The sequence below is a fragment of the Syngnathus scovelli genome, chromosome 3 (genome assembly GCF_024217435.2).
Source record: "Syngnathus scovelli strain Florida chromosome 3, RoL_Ssco_1.2, whole genome shotgun sequence".
NCBI lineage: Eukaryota > Metazoa > Chordata > Actinopteri > Syngnathiformes > Syngnathidae > Syngnathus > Syngnathus scovelli.
Genome location: NC_090849.1, coordinates 21,764,151 through 21,781,612, shown reverse-complemented (window position 1 = coordinate 21,781,612; position 17,462 = coordinate 21,764,151). Strand labels below are relative to the sequence as shown.

The following is a 17,462-nucleotide window of genomic DNA, read 5'->3' as shown; positions in this document are numbered from 1 at the left end:
AGCATAGGAAAAAAAAAAGTTTCAGTACGACGTGGACTTGATTGACCTTTCCCCTGTATGCGCCTCCAAGGGGTCAGTTAAAGGGGGCGTGTTTACCAAAACCTACAAAACCTGGTTGCGCCAGCAGCTCCGGTGCTGTCAGTCAAGATGGAATTTTATCTCGACCTTCGCTCGCAGCCCTGCCGCTCTTTGTTCATGTTCGCTCGACTCAACTCTATTCCCTTTGAATTCAAGCTTGTAGACCTTGCCAAAGGTACGCGCACGCGCACCTACACCTATCTTGACACGAAGTTTACAGAATTATTTGCGTGTGTGTCTGCTAGGGGAGCAGTATGGCGAAGAGTTTGGAAAGATCAGCCCGATCAGGAAAGTTCCGGTAATGAAGGACGGCGACTTTGTCCTGACGGAGAGGTAAATAAAAACCTTGGGAACAACGAAACGGTTTCTCCGTTTGAAGGTACTTGGATAAAAAGGGAAAATGAAGATTTGAATTTTCATAGGCATGGGCCATTTTCTGGTCTCTTGGATCATAACAGCTCCCTCATCAGGATGGAGTGTTTAGAGTGGCTAAAGTTGATTTTTTTTTTTTTTTTTCCTCAGCGTGGCCATCCTTCAGTACCTGGCTGAAAAGCATGCGTGCAGCCTTCCTGACCACTGGTACCCGGCCGACCTGCAGAAGCGGGCACGAGTAAACGAATATTTGTCCTGGCAGCAGATGAATCTGCGAGCTCACGGGTCAAAGGTTTTCCTGCTCAAGGTAGGGCATCCCTACTCACCTCAGCGTACCTCTCACCACTAAATTGTACATACTATATATGAGCTGATTTTTGCCACTTTATGTCAGTAACGATGTACATGAAAAACAAACAAAAATGAAAATCATGAATATAGCTGCAATATGGTCCTTTATACAAACATACAGTAAAGACGGCATTAAAAAGAAGGTAATATTAGTTTTTCTTTGTGAGAATTAGCGATTCCGATGTGGATGCTTCTAGTCTGCGCACCGTGGCCACTAGAGGCAGTACAGGCACGTCGACAAACTACATGGAGGTGGTCCTCAAGCAGCTCAGACCTTTTTGATAGTAAATTCATATCTCTAGGAAAAACAAAATTTTGGATTTGGGGGCTGCAATCTTAGAATTTCGGATTGTATTTTTAAAAGAGAGGGATTGACTAGGACTTGGAAAAATGTGTGTGTGTCAGAACATGTACCCACTGGTGATGGGCCAGGAGGTCCCAAAGGACAAGATGTCATCTGCCGTAGAGGAGCTGAGCCAGTCTGTGGATGTGCTGGAAAAATGTTTCCTTGGTGAAAACCTGTTCTTGTGTGGCACCTCCATCTCCCTGGCTGACTTGGTGGCTATAGCTGAGCTCATGCAGGTGACGGAACCTCAATACAAAACAATTAGCTAACAAACTAGCAAATTAAACAACAAATTAAATAGCCACTAACTACACACAAGGTGACTAACCAACTTTCTAAGTACGTAAATTGAGTAATACACTAGCTACCTATTTTACAATAGCAAAATAGCGTTGTTTCCTCCTTTTTTTTTAAATCTGTGATTTGAAATTTGATTTGTGTGTTGTTATTGTATTTAGCCTGTGAGCAGTGGCGTGGACGTGTTCTCAGGGCGTCCGAAGCTGTTTGCCTGGCACGAGCGCGTAAAGAAAGAAGTTGGCCATGCGCTTTTTGACGAGGCCAACGCTGCCATCATGCTGAGCGGCGGCGTGGGGCAGTCGCTGCGTGGAAAAGAATTACCCCAAATCTTCAAGGACAAATTCAAGAAAGCTTTCTTGTAAAATAAAAAGATTAGAACACGTTTATTGAAAGCTCATTATAAACATTTCATATATTCATATATATATCATATTAATCGATTATATTGATTTTTTTGTGCAGACAAAATATTTTTTATTTGTAGTTAAGTACAGCAGATACAATTGGACCAGAAGGCCGGTTGTTGTAATTATATCTAATGACCTCTAGATGTCACTGTTTCTCCACTTTATTACCTCACCGTCTCCCTTTTCGGACTTTGTATGCATGTTGACATGATAGCAAACCTGTAAATGTTTGAAAGTTAGAAAAACGGAATAACATCAAATGTTAAGGGCTTGTACAAAAACAAAAAAACAAAACAAAAATGATCAAGTTTGTCGCTCAAACGAGGCCACGTGACAGCTGCACTTTCTGTTTTGAATTTTTGACTGGTTGGCGTCACGTGGGAAGAAAACTTTCACTTACATTTTTTTCAACATGTGCATTTAGCGTATCTTTATGATTTCATAAAGTAGATGTTGGGGTCTTGTACAAAAAAAAAAACCAGAACAAAAAATGTTATAAATTTTTCACAGCTGCAGTTTGTCACTCAAACGTGACCACGTGACCTGCCTCAGTCCACAACACCGCAGAGCGGAAGAAATCTGGCGTACGCCTAAAAACTCTAGTTCTGGTCTAAGAACGTTGGTATCAACAACAAGATGGTCACGCTGTGCAGCTACGAGACTACCAAGCTGGTCCGCATCCACAGCGTCCCGCTTGGCACGCTCAAGTGGATCCTGAACGCAACGGTGCTGCTTGTCATATGGTGACTTCGCACTATCCTCTTTTCAGCCTACTTAATTAAAAAACATCGTGAATATTATTTAATCATATTTGATAGAAACATTTCCAACGTATCTTTTGAAATTTTGGCTGTTTGGTTGGCGTCACGTGGGAACAAAACTATCACTTTTTTCCAACACGCGCATCTTTGACTTCATAAAGTGAATAATGAACGTGTCCCGATTTACTTATTTTTAATTTTGTACTATGCATTCATATTTTGATTTCTTTTGTCTTCAATGATTTTATTAAATATGTGAATGCATACAATAGCTAAATGGACAAAATGTGCAGGCTATAAACAGATTACAATGCTAAATGGGCAAAATGTGTGAGCTAGCATGCAAAATGAAAATACAATATTAGACATGCTAAATGGGCAGACGTGGTAGCATGCTCATTTGTGGGTAATATGTGTGTGTAATAAGTGTTGTTTTTCTTGTTAGCCTGTTGATGTTGTGGAACAGGAAGTACCAACAATTTGATCAGGTGGTCAGCTCTGTGACCGCAAAGGTGAAGGGTGTGTCGCAAATGCAGTTGCCCAGTGAGGGGGCCGTCATCTGGGACGAAGCGGACTTTAGCGGCTACTTGCAGGTCAGAGATCCCCCAAACGTTTGAACGTTGTTGCTAATGTCTTTCTTTGAGCCTCTGGTCATGGGTTCTTGATGCTTTTTATTTTTGGTGGGTCTCTGTGATACCTTCAACCAAATGATAGACAGGCCTACCAAATTTCATATTGCTAAGTCTTTGAGGGAGGTGAACTTTCAAATGAATTCTTGTGCGCCTCCTCTGCGTAACATTTTCGAACACATACTTCATTGTTTTCCTCATTTGTGACTGTTGTCATCTTAGGACAAAAACTCTTTCTTTGTGGTCACCAACATGATTGTGACCAAGCACCAAAAGCAAGGAAAATGCGCTGAGGTACCTCATCATAATGACGTGTTGTCATGGCGACTCATCTTACAGCAAATATTTTGACTCTCAGCCACCTTCCATTGGCCGGCAGTGCCAACATCACAACGACTGCAAGCAAGGAGCCTGGGACCCGCACAGCCATGGTATTTTGCATTTCCTCGTTCGTGCGACACCATAAAAAATGGACGTTATCAAAAGCTCACCTTGCGACCTCGCCCAGGGATACAGACGGGCTCGTGCATCAAGTTCGACGCATTGGACAGAACGTGTGAGGTAGCGGCTTGGTGCCCTGTTGAAACTAAAAGCAAGCCGCCAAGGTACACACGGGCAGTTTCTACTTCCTGTCAGTAAGCACTGTTCAATGTTAAAATGACCAGTGCACACTGCGCTACATGTAGGCTAGCTAGGTCAGTACATAAGCTAGCATGCTAAATGGATACAGTAGTGAGCATATAGGTCAATAGTAAACATGCTGGCTAGTTTTCCAAATGGACAATTTAAAGATGTAAATAAGTGCTCGCTAACATACTAAACAAAATAGGGCTAGCTTGCCAATTGTGCACACTAGTAAACATTTAGCCTTTCATGCTAAATGCTATGTATCATGCTAACAAAAGTGCGCGTGTGTCCGCGCAGGCCTGCTCTGCTAGCGTCTGCTGAGAAGTTCACAGTGCTTATCAAAAATAATATACGATTTCCTGCCTTCAACTTCATCAGGTGATATTTTAACGCATATTTTTCTCCATCAAACGGGAATGCTGTAGTCTGCTGGTTTCATGTATGTTGTGGTCTACCTGGTAGGAGGAACATCTTACCTGAGATGAACGCATCCTACCTGCGTGGATGTCAGCGGGCGAACCACTCTTTGTGTCCAATTTTCACCCTGGGAGACATCGTCAACCGGGCCGGGGAAAACTTTTCAACCTTGGCGGTGGAGGTACGAAGAGGATCGCTGGTCAACGCTTGCATCAACATATTTGTATCTGGTACCAACATGCTCACACTTAGCACGAACTTGTTTGCACCTAGCATTATCAATAATGGTCAACCGGCCAGGCTCACTTGCTGTCGACGAGTTTTGCCAGCCAACTGACTTGCTCATCGGGGTCCACAGGGGGGGGTGATAGGCATCCAGATTAAATGGGACTGCAATTTGGACCATCTGACCAGACACTGCCTACCTGCCTACTCCTTCCGACGTCTGGACCAGAGGGAAAGCAACAAGACCCTCTACCCTGGCTTTAGCTTCAGGTACCATTTCAAGAGTCGAATATTCCTCAACCTGATTATTCATGTTTGTCAAATGAATGTCAGGTTTGCAAGGTACAAGCCGGTGAATGGCGTGGAAGAGAGGACTCTTTACAAAGCTTACGGCATCCGCTTTGACATCATGGTTTTTGGACAGGTCGTAGTTGTTGTTATTTCTCATATGAACGATTTATTTCATCATTTTTATGAGGTATATTTTTCTTCCAGGCGGGAAAGTTCAGCATCATTCAGCTTATCCTCTACATTGGCTCTACCTTGTCCTACTACGCTTTGGTAGGACCCCTCGGTATCAATATTTATCGACCGATTCTTATTATTTTAAGGCGCCTTGGATGACTGCTTATAGTTTGATGACGTTTCTTCCAACTTTGTCCATCACCTGTACTTGCAGACGACAGTTTTGATGGACTGGGTGATCAGAAGCAGCTGCTGCGTGGCCGAGGCGGGACGGAACTACTCCGAGAGGAAAGTGGAGTCCATCCCGGACAAAAAGAAGGTTTGACATGCTCGTGTCATGTGATATTTAAAGCAGTATACTGTTGAGTTTACGGATTCTCGTGCGTTTCAGTGCATCCTCTGCGTGTCGTACGTGGACGAGGACGACATTCGTTTGGTGAAAATGTCTCATAAGAAACGCTTACAGGACGTCAAGACCATTCGTGTTCAGGCACGACGGGTAAATTAAAAATCATCGAATATTAATCATGTCCCATCTGGTCAACATATCAAATTCGCACTAGGTTTGCTCCGATGTCGTTAGGCCAGATATTTTTCTTTCAACACAATTTTTCCCGTCTTTGTCCTGCCAGGAGGACGTTGGGCACATGACCGCCACTGTTTGCCTCCTCACTGACCCTCAGTCCTCCCCTCCTGCGTTCCCCAAACACTGCGCCAGTCCTCCAAATTGGTGTATGTGCGGCGGTTGCAGCGCCTCGCCCTTCCCACAGGAGGAGCTGTGCTGCCGGCACAGCAGCCAGGGCACCTGCGTGGCCGCGTCTGCACTTTTTGACAAGCTCTTACTCCAGCGCACCTTGCTGGAGGCGCTGCTCCTCTATCGAGAACCCCTCGCTCAGACGCCACCCAGCGCCGCCGCACTACGCCGTTGCGCTTACCGCCAATACGTGGCGTGGAGGTTGGGGGTCCCGCCGGCCGACACACACCCTGCCATTCCACGCTGCTGTGTGATAAGGATCAGGGAGACCTTCCCTAGTCCGGATGGACAATATGGCGGATTCATCTTGGCTAACCAAGTGGAAATGTGACCGAGGAGGACTTTGTCCAATATACCAGCTCAAGAGCACATTTTGTATGGATCATGTGTATAACATTTGATAAAATTCGATGAGCAACATTCAGAGATAACAATACAAGCATTTCAATAAAAAATATATATATTTCTAACTCATGTTTTTTTCCCCCCAGTTGTTGACTTTAAATTGTTTATTCTCGACATCCCCTGATCTAACAACCAGGAGGGCAAGGAAAAATTCAAAATCACAACTGCGGAAAAAGGAAGATGCCCTCAGTCGTCATGGAGGAGGACATTTTACACCAGGTACCTTATCACCCAGCATCAAACAGCTTGGCCGCAAGACCCTTCACTGGACTCGTAATGTTCATATTATTCAACACAGAAAATTTTTAAAATTCTAATAATACATTTGTCGTGTTTCTTAACAACTAAATTGAATGAGAGTCCGAAACTGAACAATGGCCGAACAAAGCACAACACACTTTCATATGCACATACAACATAAACTGTGCAGAGATGTATCAATCCGCACAAGAAAGTAGTTCCAAACACTCCACTTTACATAAATACATAAACTTAATGGTACATCTAAAACTACATACGGTGGTAGACTATCGTGTTTTATTATACACAACTATATACACACTTTTGTATAATGCAACAACTACATACTTGGCCACATGTATATCCATTACTATTGTAAATATTTAGAATTTTGTTCAGAAGATACTGAACAACCTAATTGTGTGGCTGCCAAGTCATATCAGTTCCAGGAGATGTTGACAGGACAGGAAGTGTTGTAAGACTGACAGCTCCTCCCTTGTGTGCGTGTGTGTGTGTGCGTGTGTTTCCGAGGAAAGTGAAGCGCAAGTAACGCCCGTCACTTCATCGCACCTACAAATCAAACTGAAGGGAGTGTCAGTGGATGAAGAAACAGTTGGGTGTGAACACAAGCTGGCATGAAGAGACACAAACAGTGTAAGTTCCTTTAAAATTGTGTTATTTCTAAATTATACATGATCATTTCTACTCTTGTGTGTGCACGCACGTGTGTTGAGACAAACACATGGCTTCGACTTGCCTCTGTTGACAAAACAGACCTTTTTTGTTAAGTGATGTCAGTCGCTAGTGTGTGTGTGTGTGTGTGTGTGTGTTTGCTCGTCTACAAGCATTAGTGGGTCATTATAAGCGTCGCACAGTGGTAGTGTTGTGTAGCTCGAATGGACAAACAGTCAGTCAGTGCTCATGTCCCGTCTTCATTTATTTTTTTAATTTTCTTTATACCCACCAGGCATCACTGAAATCATTCATTTCCATCTCAAAAAAGCTCGTCACTTAAACACACGTGATTATGAACACGATCATCCATATCGTTGTCCACTAGATGTTTTAATGTGCTTTCAAAACATTTTTGACTTGCACCCAGAATTTTATTTACAAAGATTTGATTGAAATATTCTTGTCATACAGTTGTTAACTCCACCATAGCAATCAACAAATGACTGGAAATAAGTTCTAGCCAATCAAAAGGGTCCAAATGCACATTCAGCACATGTCTGATATGGTTGCTCCTCCATCCAGGGTCGCGGGTATCCTGAAGCCTATCCCGCTAGTCTTTGAGCAGAAGTAAAAACAGAAGGAGCCACCTCCAAATATAAGTCTGCTAATAAGCTATTTTTCCCGCACGGTAGCCTCCAGCTGGTTCGGGAGTCTGGCAACCCTCTCCCTCCGCCGCCCGAGTTCCCGACGCAAGGCCTCCGCCCCGCCGCAGGACGGGAGCAGGATCTGGCCGTCTGACGACACAGAGGCCGGCCCCCAGCTGCGCGGCTACGCCCGCTCCAGCGCCATGTACACCCATGTGGGAACGGTGCCTCGCAGAGACAGGCAACCCATCACGATGAACATGGACTGGGAGGAGGGGGAGGCGAGGACAGCGATGGCAGAGCATGTACGGGACTCCCCGCTGCTCGGCGCTCTTTCCAGCCTCAGTCTCCACACTCTAGCGGAGTCCAGCTGTGCTCCGGCCGAGCACGTACAGGACATGTCCAAAGGAGCTCCGGCTGGCCGCGATGTATCCAAAGCTAATTTGGCTCCTTTGGAGGTTTACAAAAATATTCCGGTCCCTCAAGACATTTACGTGAAAATGGATGCTGTAAGCAGCCCGGAAACCACAAAGAACTCACAAGAAGTGGAACACTTGGACAGGTGAACATTTTATTCGTACTTTTTTTTCCGATAAACATTAGAGCCTTTTCTGATTAGTCGTTTTGAAAAGAACTAACTTACAAGGTCACAAAATAACTCACCAAATCAATCACAGAAAACTCATTAACTCAGTTCTGAAAGTTCTCCAATGCAAAAATCATAAACTAGTAAGTCAGAAACTAACTCACCGACTAACTAAATAGAGAACTCACTCAATAGCTAATTACATTAATGAATAACCTCAATGAACCTTTCATTCAACTCACTAACCACATACAGTAACAAATGCACCAAGTAATTCTCAAAACAAATACATCATTAACTAACTAACTAACTAACTAACTAACGAACGAACGAACGAACGAACGAACGAACGAACGAACGAACGAACGAACGAACGAACGAACGAACGAACGAACGAACGAACGAACGAACTAACTAACTAACTAACTAACTAACTAACTAACTAACTAACTAACTAACTAACTAACTAACTAACTAACTAACTAACTAACTAACTAACTAACTAACTAACTAACTAACTATTATTATTACCGATCTGTTGAATAAATAAGTTAAATATAAATCGAATAAAAAAAAAATTAAATATTTCTATCAACCCTTTCTCACGGCCTTTACATCTGTTGTTACCATGGGAGCACAGCTGTGTGTGTGCGTGCGTACGTGCGTGTGTGTGTGCACAAGCACATGTATGTCTTTGTGTGTGTGTGTGTGTGGGTGTGTGTCATAAGATTCAGGAAGTGCACTAAAATGGATGCTACTTGGGGGACTTCCTGTGTTAGATGCTGCCTCGAGGAAGTCGTTAAACCACTAAGCAATATGCGTGACATACTGATTGCAGTTTTTGCAGATAGTACAGATTTTTTTTAACCATAGTGACCCAATATTTTTTTTTTTTCAGTCCAGTGGATGGCTGTGGCGAATACGTGAAGGTGAGAGTCATCTCACTTCTTGACTTGGACGGTGGTAGCAGTGGCGCACACACACTCACACACACAGCGCAGGCTGAAGAATATTACGTCACAGCACAGCAGGATTTTTGGCATGAGAACAACCCTACAGTGTGTGTGTGTGTGTGTGTATAAGTGTGTAAGGCCACAATAGCCTCCCTGAGTGATGTCCCCTTTCCTCAATGACGTTGCCGTAGCGACCAGGCCAAGACTCCAATCTGGAAGCTCTGCCCATTGTGTCCTTCATTGGCATCCCCACCCCCTACCCAACCCTCAATGCGGATGCCAACGGCGGGTCGCTTCTCGTGATTCTATCTCGGTCACTCACTGTGATGTTCTTCAAGTTCTCCCAGGATGAGAAGTTCTGGCAGGAGAAGCAGCTGCAGGAGGAACAGAAACTGAGCGCCGCCAACCTGAGGAGCCACGCCTGGTACCATGGATCAATCACCCGACAGGTAAGACGTGCCCCTCCACATTTCAAGACGTGAACAGTAACAGGCTGGTCTCCTCAGGTTTCCGAGGCCCTGGTGCTGAACCAGGGGGACTTCCTCATCCGGGACTCCGAGTCCAACCCGGCTGATTTTGTCCTGACAACCCGCTGGGACCAGAAGACCAATCACTTCCCCGTCCGGAGCACGGCAGCGCACTGCGGGCTCCTTTACAGCCTGGACCAGGAATCTTTCGACTCGATGCCCGCCCTGGTGCGCTTCTACACGAGCAGCGGGGCGCCGCTGACCCGCCGGAGCGCCGCCCGGATCCAGCGGCCGGTCAGCAGGACACTGCCGCTGCGCTACCTGGAGACGACGATTGGTTTGCCGCCATGTCAGCCGACCCCGAGCCAGGCGGAGGAGGTCTCCCCCAAAAGGTTGGCAATTTAGGGGTCAATTGGGTCAACTCGAACATAGTGTCTTTTTCAATTCCCGCCCCCTTAGCAATTTCACTTAGCGACGTGCAATTTGGTAAGCATAATGGACCCACAACGCAGGAGATCAGCCATTTTGGATTGAGGTGGCCATTTTCCGTTGACTCTGGACATTTCCAGGGAATGGCTAAATGTGTACGTCGCTAACGTCACGTTTTCTCTCTACACGCAGCGCCCCGTCTTTGCATCGCCGACAACCTGGGCTCTCTTCCCCCGCTGATGACATCGGTGAGTATCCTATTATTTCTCATCAATCCACAAATAAGTTCCTCAAATGATGTTCTTATGAAGTTAAGTTTCTTTGGTATACTAAAAAATACTCATGTTCAACAACCTGCTGCGTCTTTAAATTAGTATTCGATATGAATCAAATTGTGAAATAATTACATCATCACTCAGATCGAAAAAAAAAATCGATCTGGATAATTTTGTCTTATAAAATATTTAAGTGTTTACGCTTTGCACGTACTAGTCATTTTGACATTCGAAACATGAATTCAAAAAAAAATAATTTCTAAACTTCAGAAACAAGTAATTTGGTTTTAAATAATAGGAGAACAAAAAACAAGCATTGATCCAAGCAAAGATTTAAAAAAAAACGTTTTAATGGATTTTTTTTTCACAATATCAGAGAGTTTTGTTTTAATGACAGCAGAAGTAAAAATGACCCAGAAGACAAATGAAAATGTATAAATGTGCCGTACTGTATATGAACAGTGAGTTCAGAGATAAAACAGAGTGAGAACGTCATTCTTTTTTCAACTTGCTTCGGTAAAACAAACATCGGTACAGGAATTTAAGCAGCATCCCGCTGATGGTGGCCACGGTTAAGGCCACGGCCATCAGGAAGGCCGCTACGTCCAGGCAGTGGTACTCTATGGTGGACATCTTGTAGGAATCGGTCCTCAGGTGCGGCGCCCCTTTGTGCCTCATGACGAACTCGATCCAGAAGACGGCGCGGCTCAGAGCGGGGATGGGCTGGTCGTGGTGCAGAGCTGACAGGCGCCGCATCTTGTCGTCATAGGACGGCTGATGCAGAACCGCTTGGAGGGCCTCTAGGAAGTTCTCCTGGTTGACCGTGGCGATGTCGAGTACCTTGGCGACTCCCCTGGTCTCCATCCGGAATAAGTTGTCGTGCTGGTCAAACATGAGCGGGAGGCCCACTAGGGGGACGCCGTGGTAGATAGCCTCCTGGATGCCGTTGGTGCCGCCATGCGCGACAAAAACTCGGGTTTTAGCATGGCCTAGGAGATCATTCTGGGGGAGCCAGTTCAGGAGCAGCGTGTTGTTTCCCAAGGTCGACGGACGCTTACCCTGGTGCCTCCAGATCACCTTCTGGGGGAGCTGGGCGAAGGCGGCGGCAATTCCGTCAGTGATGTCTTCTGGGAGGTCTGCCACGAGGGTTCCGAGAGTCATCACTATTACCCCGTGCTCCCCGGAACTCTGCACAAAGTCCTCCAGCTCGGCAGGGAGCGGCCGGGCCGGCTTGCACTGGAAGCCAGACATGTAGACCACGTTGGGCATGGTGGGCCGCGGGAACTCAAAGGTGAAGTCGTTCCTCATCAGCCAGATGTCCGCCGACTGGAAGAGCTCCATGTAGTGGATATCCGGGCCAAAGTATCGGTGGACAAAGGGTTTGTAGGTGGCGTCCGACACGTACCAAATCTGCCACCGCGTGAACAAGTAGTACATGATGTTCTGCAGACGCTGGACAAACGTCATCTTATCTGTCAACTTGGCTCCCGGTATGGGGACGTAAGATAAGGGCGAGGGCGCGATGGCCAGATGCGCCTCACCCTGGATTGTCCAGCGGACGTTCAACACCAGGGGGAGACCCAGACGGTGAGCCAGGAGGACACCGCCACCTATCGCAGGGTCAGCAAGAACCACCTCGTAGTTGGCTTCCTGTAGATTCCGCATCATCTCCCGGTCCTCAAATATCTTGGCCATCATGTCCACTGTTTGCTGGTTTAGGTTGTAGAACTGGTTGACCAGCTCGTATTCCAGCGTCAGCTGCTTCCACAGGGAGGCGCCGGCCCGCCTCAAGTGGAGCATCCGGGTGACAAAAGAGCCAAAGCTGACCTCATCGAAGCCACCAGGGAAATTCAGAGTGATGGTCTTGTAGAGATGCGACTCGGGCTTGATGTACCAGCTGTCGTAGGTTCGCAGCACGGTGATGTCGTGGCCCCGGGCGTGAAGCTCCTCGATCAGAACCTTCATGTTGATCCAGTGACTGCCGTCGATGGGGAAGACCAGGATCTTGCCGCCCGCAGCTCCGCCGCCAAATGCGCAAAGTAGCGCCACCAGAGTCAGCAGTGTCATGTTTGAGGCCTGACTATGTGGAGAAGATGTCCAGATTCAATTCAATTACATTTGTGGGTTATAAATGGCGCAAATTGGAAAACAATCCAAATGCCGAGTCGGTCTGTATAGTTCAAACTCACTATGGTTTGTTATGATTCTCTAGGATACAATTCGATATGCTTTTGTTTTTTGTGTTTCGGTTTGACGTGATTCACTTTTGGGTACGAATCTTTGCGGTTGACTTTGTTTTGATTCGGACGAGTTTGTCCTGATCGGTGTCGTTCACTTTGATTCGGTGCAGTGGCTTATGAAACGTTTTTGTTCACTCGTTCAGTTTCAGTATGGTTTTGTTCAGTGACATTGCGTCATTACGATTCAGTGCATTTTCGATTTGGTAAGGTTGAGTACAATTCACTTCAGTAAGGTCGCTTGCACACATGCTGCTATAATTCCTCGTCCTCGACTTGCATAACGTGCTTCCTGATTGCGCAATGACATCACTGGGTGGGAGTTATAAGGCACGAGATCCCAAAAGGCTTGTTCGAGTTGTTTTTCTTTTTATGCTCCTCCTCTCACGTTACAGCACAACTCAAAGCCTTAACTCTTTATCGAGGCCTTTACCGGGTGCGAAGGTCAGGGAGCCGTCGAGTGAGGTCGTAAACTAAAGTACGAACATTTTTTAAAAAATATTTACAAATCAGTCAAATTAATTGCAAAAAAATGTAATCAGATAAAATATCAAAGATATACAAATCACAAGATAATTACTTAAAAAATAAAAAAATATGTATAATTATATATTAACATTGTAAATAAAAACTAAAACAGATAAATATTAAAATACTAATCATCCATACAGAAATTGAATGGATGATAAAAAAATATATAAAAAATATAAAAATATAAGAATATTTTATATTTAAAGAAAATCCCTGATTCATAAAGAAAATAAATAAGGTGGATATCAAATAAAAAATAGTGAGTAATTCAAAATGTTACAACCTTAAATTCTAATCTAGGTAGTGGAAGCTTTACAAGCACATCAGATTGGCGCTGGAAAAAAATCTCTGCTTCACCCAATCTTTTCTTTTTATGTTAAAGCGGAACAGATTATGTTAGTTTCTTTCCACAGTCACACACAGCTTGCTTGTCATCACTGACTTGAACACACACACACATAAACAATTATGTCCAAAGATCGGTTTGGTCCATTTTCTACCCAACAAACAGCACCAAAAACCTTTCACGCTAAACTGAAAGAAAGACAGAAACATCTGGAAGCCATAGCCTTCCTTCCTTTGAACTGCCGTGCGGCGAAAGGATTGTTTGACTTACCGTGAGCGAGCGAGTGTGCGTGCACAGGACGGACTCTGACGATTGACTGGACGCTGCCAGCAGGATGTGGACTCGGCGGCTTCACTTTTTGTCTCGGCCACATGACGTGGTTAAGGTGTCTAATTACCGTAATGACCTGGCATGGGCACATTTTTCCCAAGAGCGATCAAAATTTAAATGGACTTTTTCAAATCAAACCAATGAGTCCTATTATTCTGGAGGAGTCAGCTAAATCTCTCGAATTAAATCAGAACTAGAACGGAAAGTGCAACGTGAAAATGAGTCAAATCTGTAGGTACACCTCATATATTGTTCTTAAATACAGTTGTAATATGACGAATGTTGTTCTAGATGAGCAAAACATTGTTCTGAATCGATTTGAATCTCGGAAAGACAAATGGAGTCGGAAGAATGAATCAATGATTGAGTCGAATCATGCTCTCGATTGGTCATATATCATGAATGATTTGACTATTGTTCAATTCTACATGAGTCAAGTATCATTCTGAAATGAAAGTTTATTGTTCTGCATCAGCCAAAAGAACGTTCAGAAAAAAAAATTGAGTAACATTGAACCGAATGACACGAAAGGGTTATCTGTGTGTGCGTGTTTGTGTAGCGTAAGTTGAAGGTCTCTCCCCCGTGTCGTCAATCTGAGGATACACTTTGACCTGAACAAACCATTAAAGAAGTTGAGGCAATTTTTCTGAAATAAAGCCTGAAATCAGATTCTGAAATCTTTCTGACAATCGTTTCACAACTGTCTTGCATTCTTCTTCATGCAGCTCGTCTGTCCACCAGTGCCGCCCCATCACCATCCCCCTCCATAAGTTTGGATCCTGCTCTTCCTGAACGCCACCCGGACATCCAGGCTACAGACCCGGACGGCAGCTGCTACACGGAGCTCTACCCGGGCCCCCAGAGCTTCGTGGAGAGGCTCTGTGAGGAAGAAAGTCCCAGGGCGGTGGACGTTGACCTCCCTCTCGTGGTGGAGACGACGTCATCCTTTGCTCCCACCAGCTACTGCTCGCCACTGATGCCTGGGGAGAACAAGCCCTTGGAAGTGGGCATCCTGCAGCGGGTGAAGGAACTCCTGGCTGGGACGGACCCCCAGACGGCTGCCCGACACATTACCAAGTGGGACTGCACGGTACTGATCCAGACCTAATGCAAAATATATTGAAGTCTGATCAGAAGAAGAAAAAATGGTGATCGATCGAATGATGACTTTGCAGTTTTTGTCTCCGGTAGGTCGCTCGCATCTTGGAGGTGCGTCCAGAGATGCAAAGGATGATGGGGGTCAGCTCAGGAGTGGAGCTGCTGACGCTGCCACACGGACAGCAGCTCCGATTAGACCTGCTGGAAAGGTGAGTGGCACATCGGGCATGCTCACCTGAGAAGATTTTGCTATACTTAGCTAGCCAGAAAAGTTTAGAAGCTCAAGAATCCCTTAAAAGTGACCAAATCACATCAAGCGTAATTTTTGTTCACGTTGTATGTACGTGACACAGGCTGCATACTATGGCCACCATGTTGGCGGTTAACGTGTTGGGATGCACCGGCACCACCGAGGAGCGAGCCTACGTTCTGCACAGAATGATTGCCATCGCCGCCGAGCTCAAGAGCAGCATGGGCAACTTGTATGGATTCGCTGCCGTCATGAGAGCACTGGAGCTCCCGCAGGTGAACTGCACTTGGCACAGGGTTTGGGGGCTTAGGTTAGGACTTTGGGGTTAGGGTTAAAAGGTTAAGGGCTACTCCTAATCATTCTTTATGCTGACCAGGTGACTCGTCTGGAGCAGACATGGACGGCATTACGGCAGCGGCACACAGAGGGCGCTGTTCTCTATGAGAAAACTCTCAAGCCCTTCATGAAGAGTCTGAACGAGGGCCGAGGTAAACCACTGATGCCATGCGCTTAAGTAATATTCACAACACTGCATTTTAGAGCCCTCTCTGGTCACTGTACTTTAACTTTTTGCTTAACAAACACGGAAAAAAAACTTGGAGAATGCTAAGCTCTTCCAATAAACTAGTTCCCCATGCATTAGGATGCTGGCCAAGAAAAATAAAAATGCTATTTGGCCATTATAAAAAGATATTTTTCAATTTGTTCACAAAACGGAAAAGTCATATTCTGCCTTGACAACATGATTTGTTAAAAAGAAAAACTGTGGACATGTGATGCAGAAAGTTGCCCTGCGTCCGGCACTACCTTTCCTCACGTCCTGCCGCTGCTGCGCCTTCTGGAGAAGGGCGCAGCTGTGAACGAAGGACCCCAGGGGGCGGAGGAGGACCCGTGGGTCTTGGAGGCCGAGGCCTGGGAGACGGCGGAGGCCGGCATTGATGTAGATGTGCTTATGTTCCACCTGGCAGCCGCGAGGAACGCCGCCCAGCTTGGTGCTGTCTATGCCACTAATGCCTGCAGCAAACTACAAGGTAGAAGAACATTAATATAACACTAGAGAATATTGCCATCAGCTGTTTATATGCTGTTACAGATTTCCAGGAGCAGACGGACATCTCCCAAGTATTCTGCACAGACTTCCAGATGCGATTGCTATGGGGGAGCAGGGGAGCGGCGGAGAGCCAGGCGCGCCGCTATGCCAAATTCAACCAAGTATTGACTGCCTTGTCCAAAAGGCTGGAGCCTCCAACGTGCTGACTCGGGAAAGCAACCATCAATTACATTGAGTTACCTCAAAGGGGGGAGCATTAGCTTAGCACGCAACAGGTAGCGGGTTCGACGTCTTCATTCTCCCTCTGCCTGTTTCCTAAAACAGCAGAAACTAAAGTGCTGCAGAATTAGTTTTCCTGAAATTGGTTAATTATAATGTTTTCATTACCTTTTCAAAATGTATGTCTTATTCATTGTTGTTTGACTTTTGGCTTAGTCCACAGTGAGTAAGGGCCACAGTGAGTAATTCACAGATTGGCTTTATACTGGCTTGCAAGTGTAAAAAAAAAAAAAAAAGCTTGCATTGTCTCCCCCAACAGTCGAGACTTACAGAAGTCTTGTATAATTATAGAACTTTTATGAATTTATGGAACAAAATAGGTGAAGGCCGGACCTCCACTACCCTGTTGTCAACTGTCCAAAACACACAAAGAGTCGTTTTAAAAATCTTTGTTCATCTTGAACATGAGTAACTTTCCAATTGATGTGAATTTAATTTTTTTTTGTATTATGAGTGAGATTGTAAAAACTACTAATAAGTCTACTCACACGTTCAGATGTATGTATTGTGTGTAGAGATGAAATGTATTAAACCTGAACTGTTGTTTTTCATTTGATTTATTTCTTTTGAGCTGGCTGTCCGAATCGCCAAATAGAATGAGGGAATTACTTTTTAGTGCTGGATATAGAGATTAGGGGATAAGGGTGGATCACATTCGGGCACACAATAAAACAATGGTTAGTCAAACGCCATAGAATAAAAATGATGAACATTCTTTATTTTTTTGTTGCCAAATTTCCTTATTGGATGAACTTTGAAAATACGTGTATGTCATGTGACTTTTTTATATATTTCTAATCTTTTTTTTTTAAATACAGAACGTGGACGTCACGGTGACGACACAATTTAAATTTATGATGTGATGGTAGTTTCTCTGATCCACACTCCGTCGCAGTAGGTGGCGGTAATGCATCTTAAAGCTGGTGCCACCGGCCGT

General features: G+C 45.0%; 3 protein-coding genes and 1 pseudogene across 7 annotated transcripts; 3 read left to right on the top strand and 1 right to left on the bottom strand.

Annotated features, from left to right (window-relative positions):
- The first annotated feature begins 91 nt into the window (after window positions 1–91).
- gstt1a (glutathione S-transferase theta 1a) lies at window positions 92–1,826 on the top strand. Its single transcript, XM_049763415.2, has 5 exons — window positions 92–253; window positions 324–411; window positions 601–757; window positions 1,207–1,383; window positions 1,606–1,826. The coding sequence occupies exons 1-5, from the start codon at window positions 148–150 to the stop codon at window positions 1,804–1,806; spliced, it is 729 nt and encodes a 242-aa protein (XP_049619372.1). The 5' UTR covers window positions 92–147; the 3' UTR covers window positions 1,807–1,826.
- A 105-nt stretch (window positions 1,827–1,931) lies between these two features.
- On the bottom strand, window positions 1,932–13,887 carry LOC125994057 (UDP-glucuronosyltransferase 2A3 pseudogene; annotated as a pseudogene).
- LOC125994043 (P2X purinoceptor 4a) lies at window positions 1,979–6,199 on the top strand. 3 transcript variants are annotated; one of them, XM_049763206.2, is made up of 13 exons: window positions 1,979–2,577; window positions 3,058–3,205; window positions 3,464–3,535; window positions 3,600–3,672; window positions 3,750–3,846; window positions 4,166–4,246; window positions 4,331–4,466; window positions 4,644–4,780; window positions 4,844–4,934; window positions 5,006–5,071; window positions 5,190–5,294; window positions 5,367–5,474; window positions 5,608–6,199. In XM_049763206.2, the coding sequence occupies exons 2-13, from the start codon at window positions 3,065–3,067 to the stop codon at window positions 6,058–6,060; spliced, it is 1,560 nt and encodes a 519-aa protein (XP_049619163.1). In that variant the 5' UTR covers window positions 1,979–2,577; window positions 3,058–3,064; the 3' UTR covers window positions 6,061–6,199. The 3 variants fall into 3 exon arrangements, with proteins under 3 accessions (XP_049619163.1, XP_049619162.1, XP_049619161.1); XM_049763205.2 differs by having other exon boundaries at window positions 1,979–2,594; XM_049763204.2 differs by having other exon boundaries at window positions 2,445–2,594; window positions 4,644–4,934.
- sh2d3cb (SH2 domain containing 3Cb) lies at window positions 6,222–17,076 on the top strand. Of its 3 annotated transcripts, none has more exons than XM_049763138.1 (12): window positions 6,222–7,028; window positions 7,742–8,255; window positions 9,178–9,208; window positions 9,571–9,681; window positions 9,739–10,091; window positions 10,321–10,376; window positions 14,573–14,937; window positions 15,039–15,154; window positions 15,299–15,470; window positions 15,572–15,683; window positions 15,978–16,226; window positions 16,269–17,076. In XM_049763138.1, exons 1-12 carry the CDS (start codon window positions 7,010–7,012, stop codon window positions 16,412–16,414), a joined length of 2,244 nt encoding a protein of 747 aa, XP_049619095.1. In that variant the 5' UTR covers window positions 6,222–7,009; the 3' UTR covers window positions 16,415–17,076. The 3 variants fall into 3 exon arrangements, with proteins under 3 accessions (XP_049619095.1, XP_049619094.1, XP_049619096.1); XM_049763137.2 differs by having other exon boundaries at window positions 6,224–7,028; window positions 16,289–17,076; XM_049763139.2 differs by lacking the exon at window positions 7,742–8,255 and having other exon boundaries at window positions 6,224–7,028; window positions 16,289–17,076.
- Window positions 17,077–17,462: the final 386 nt, after the last annotated feature.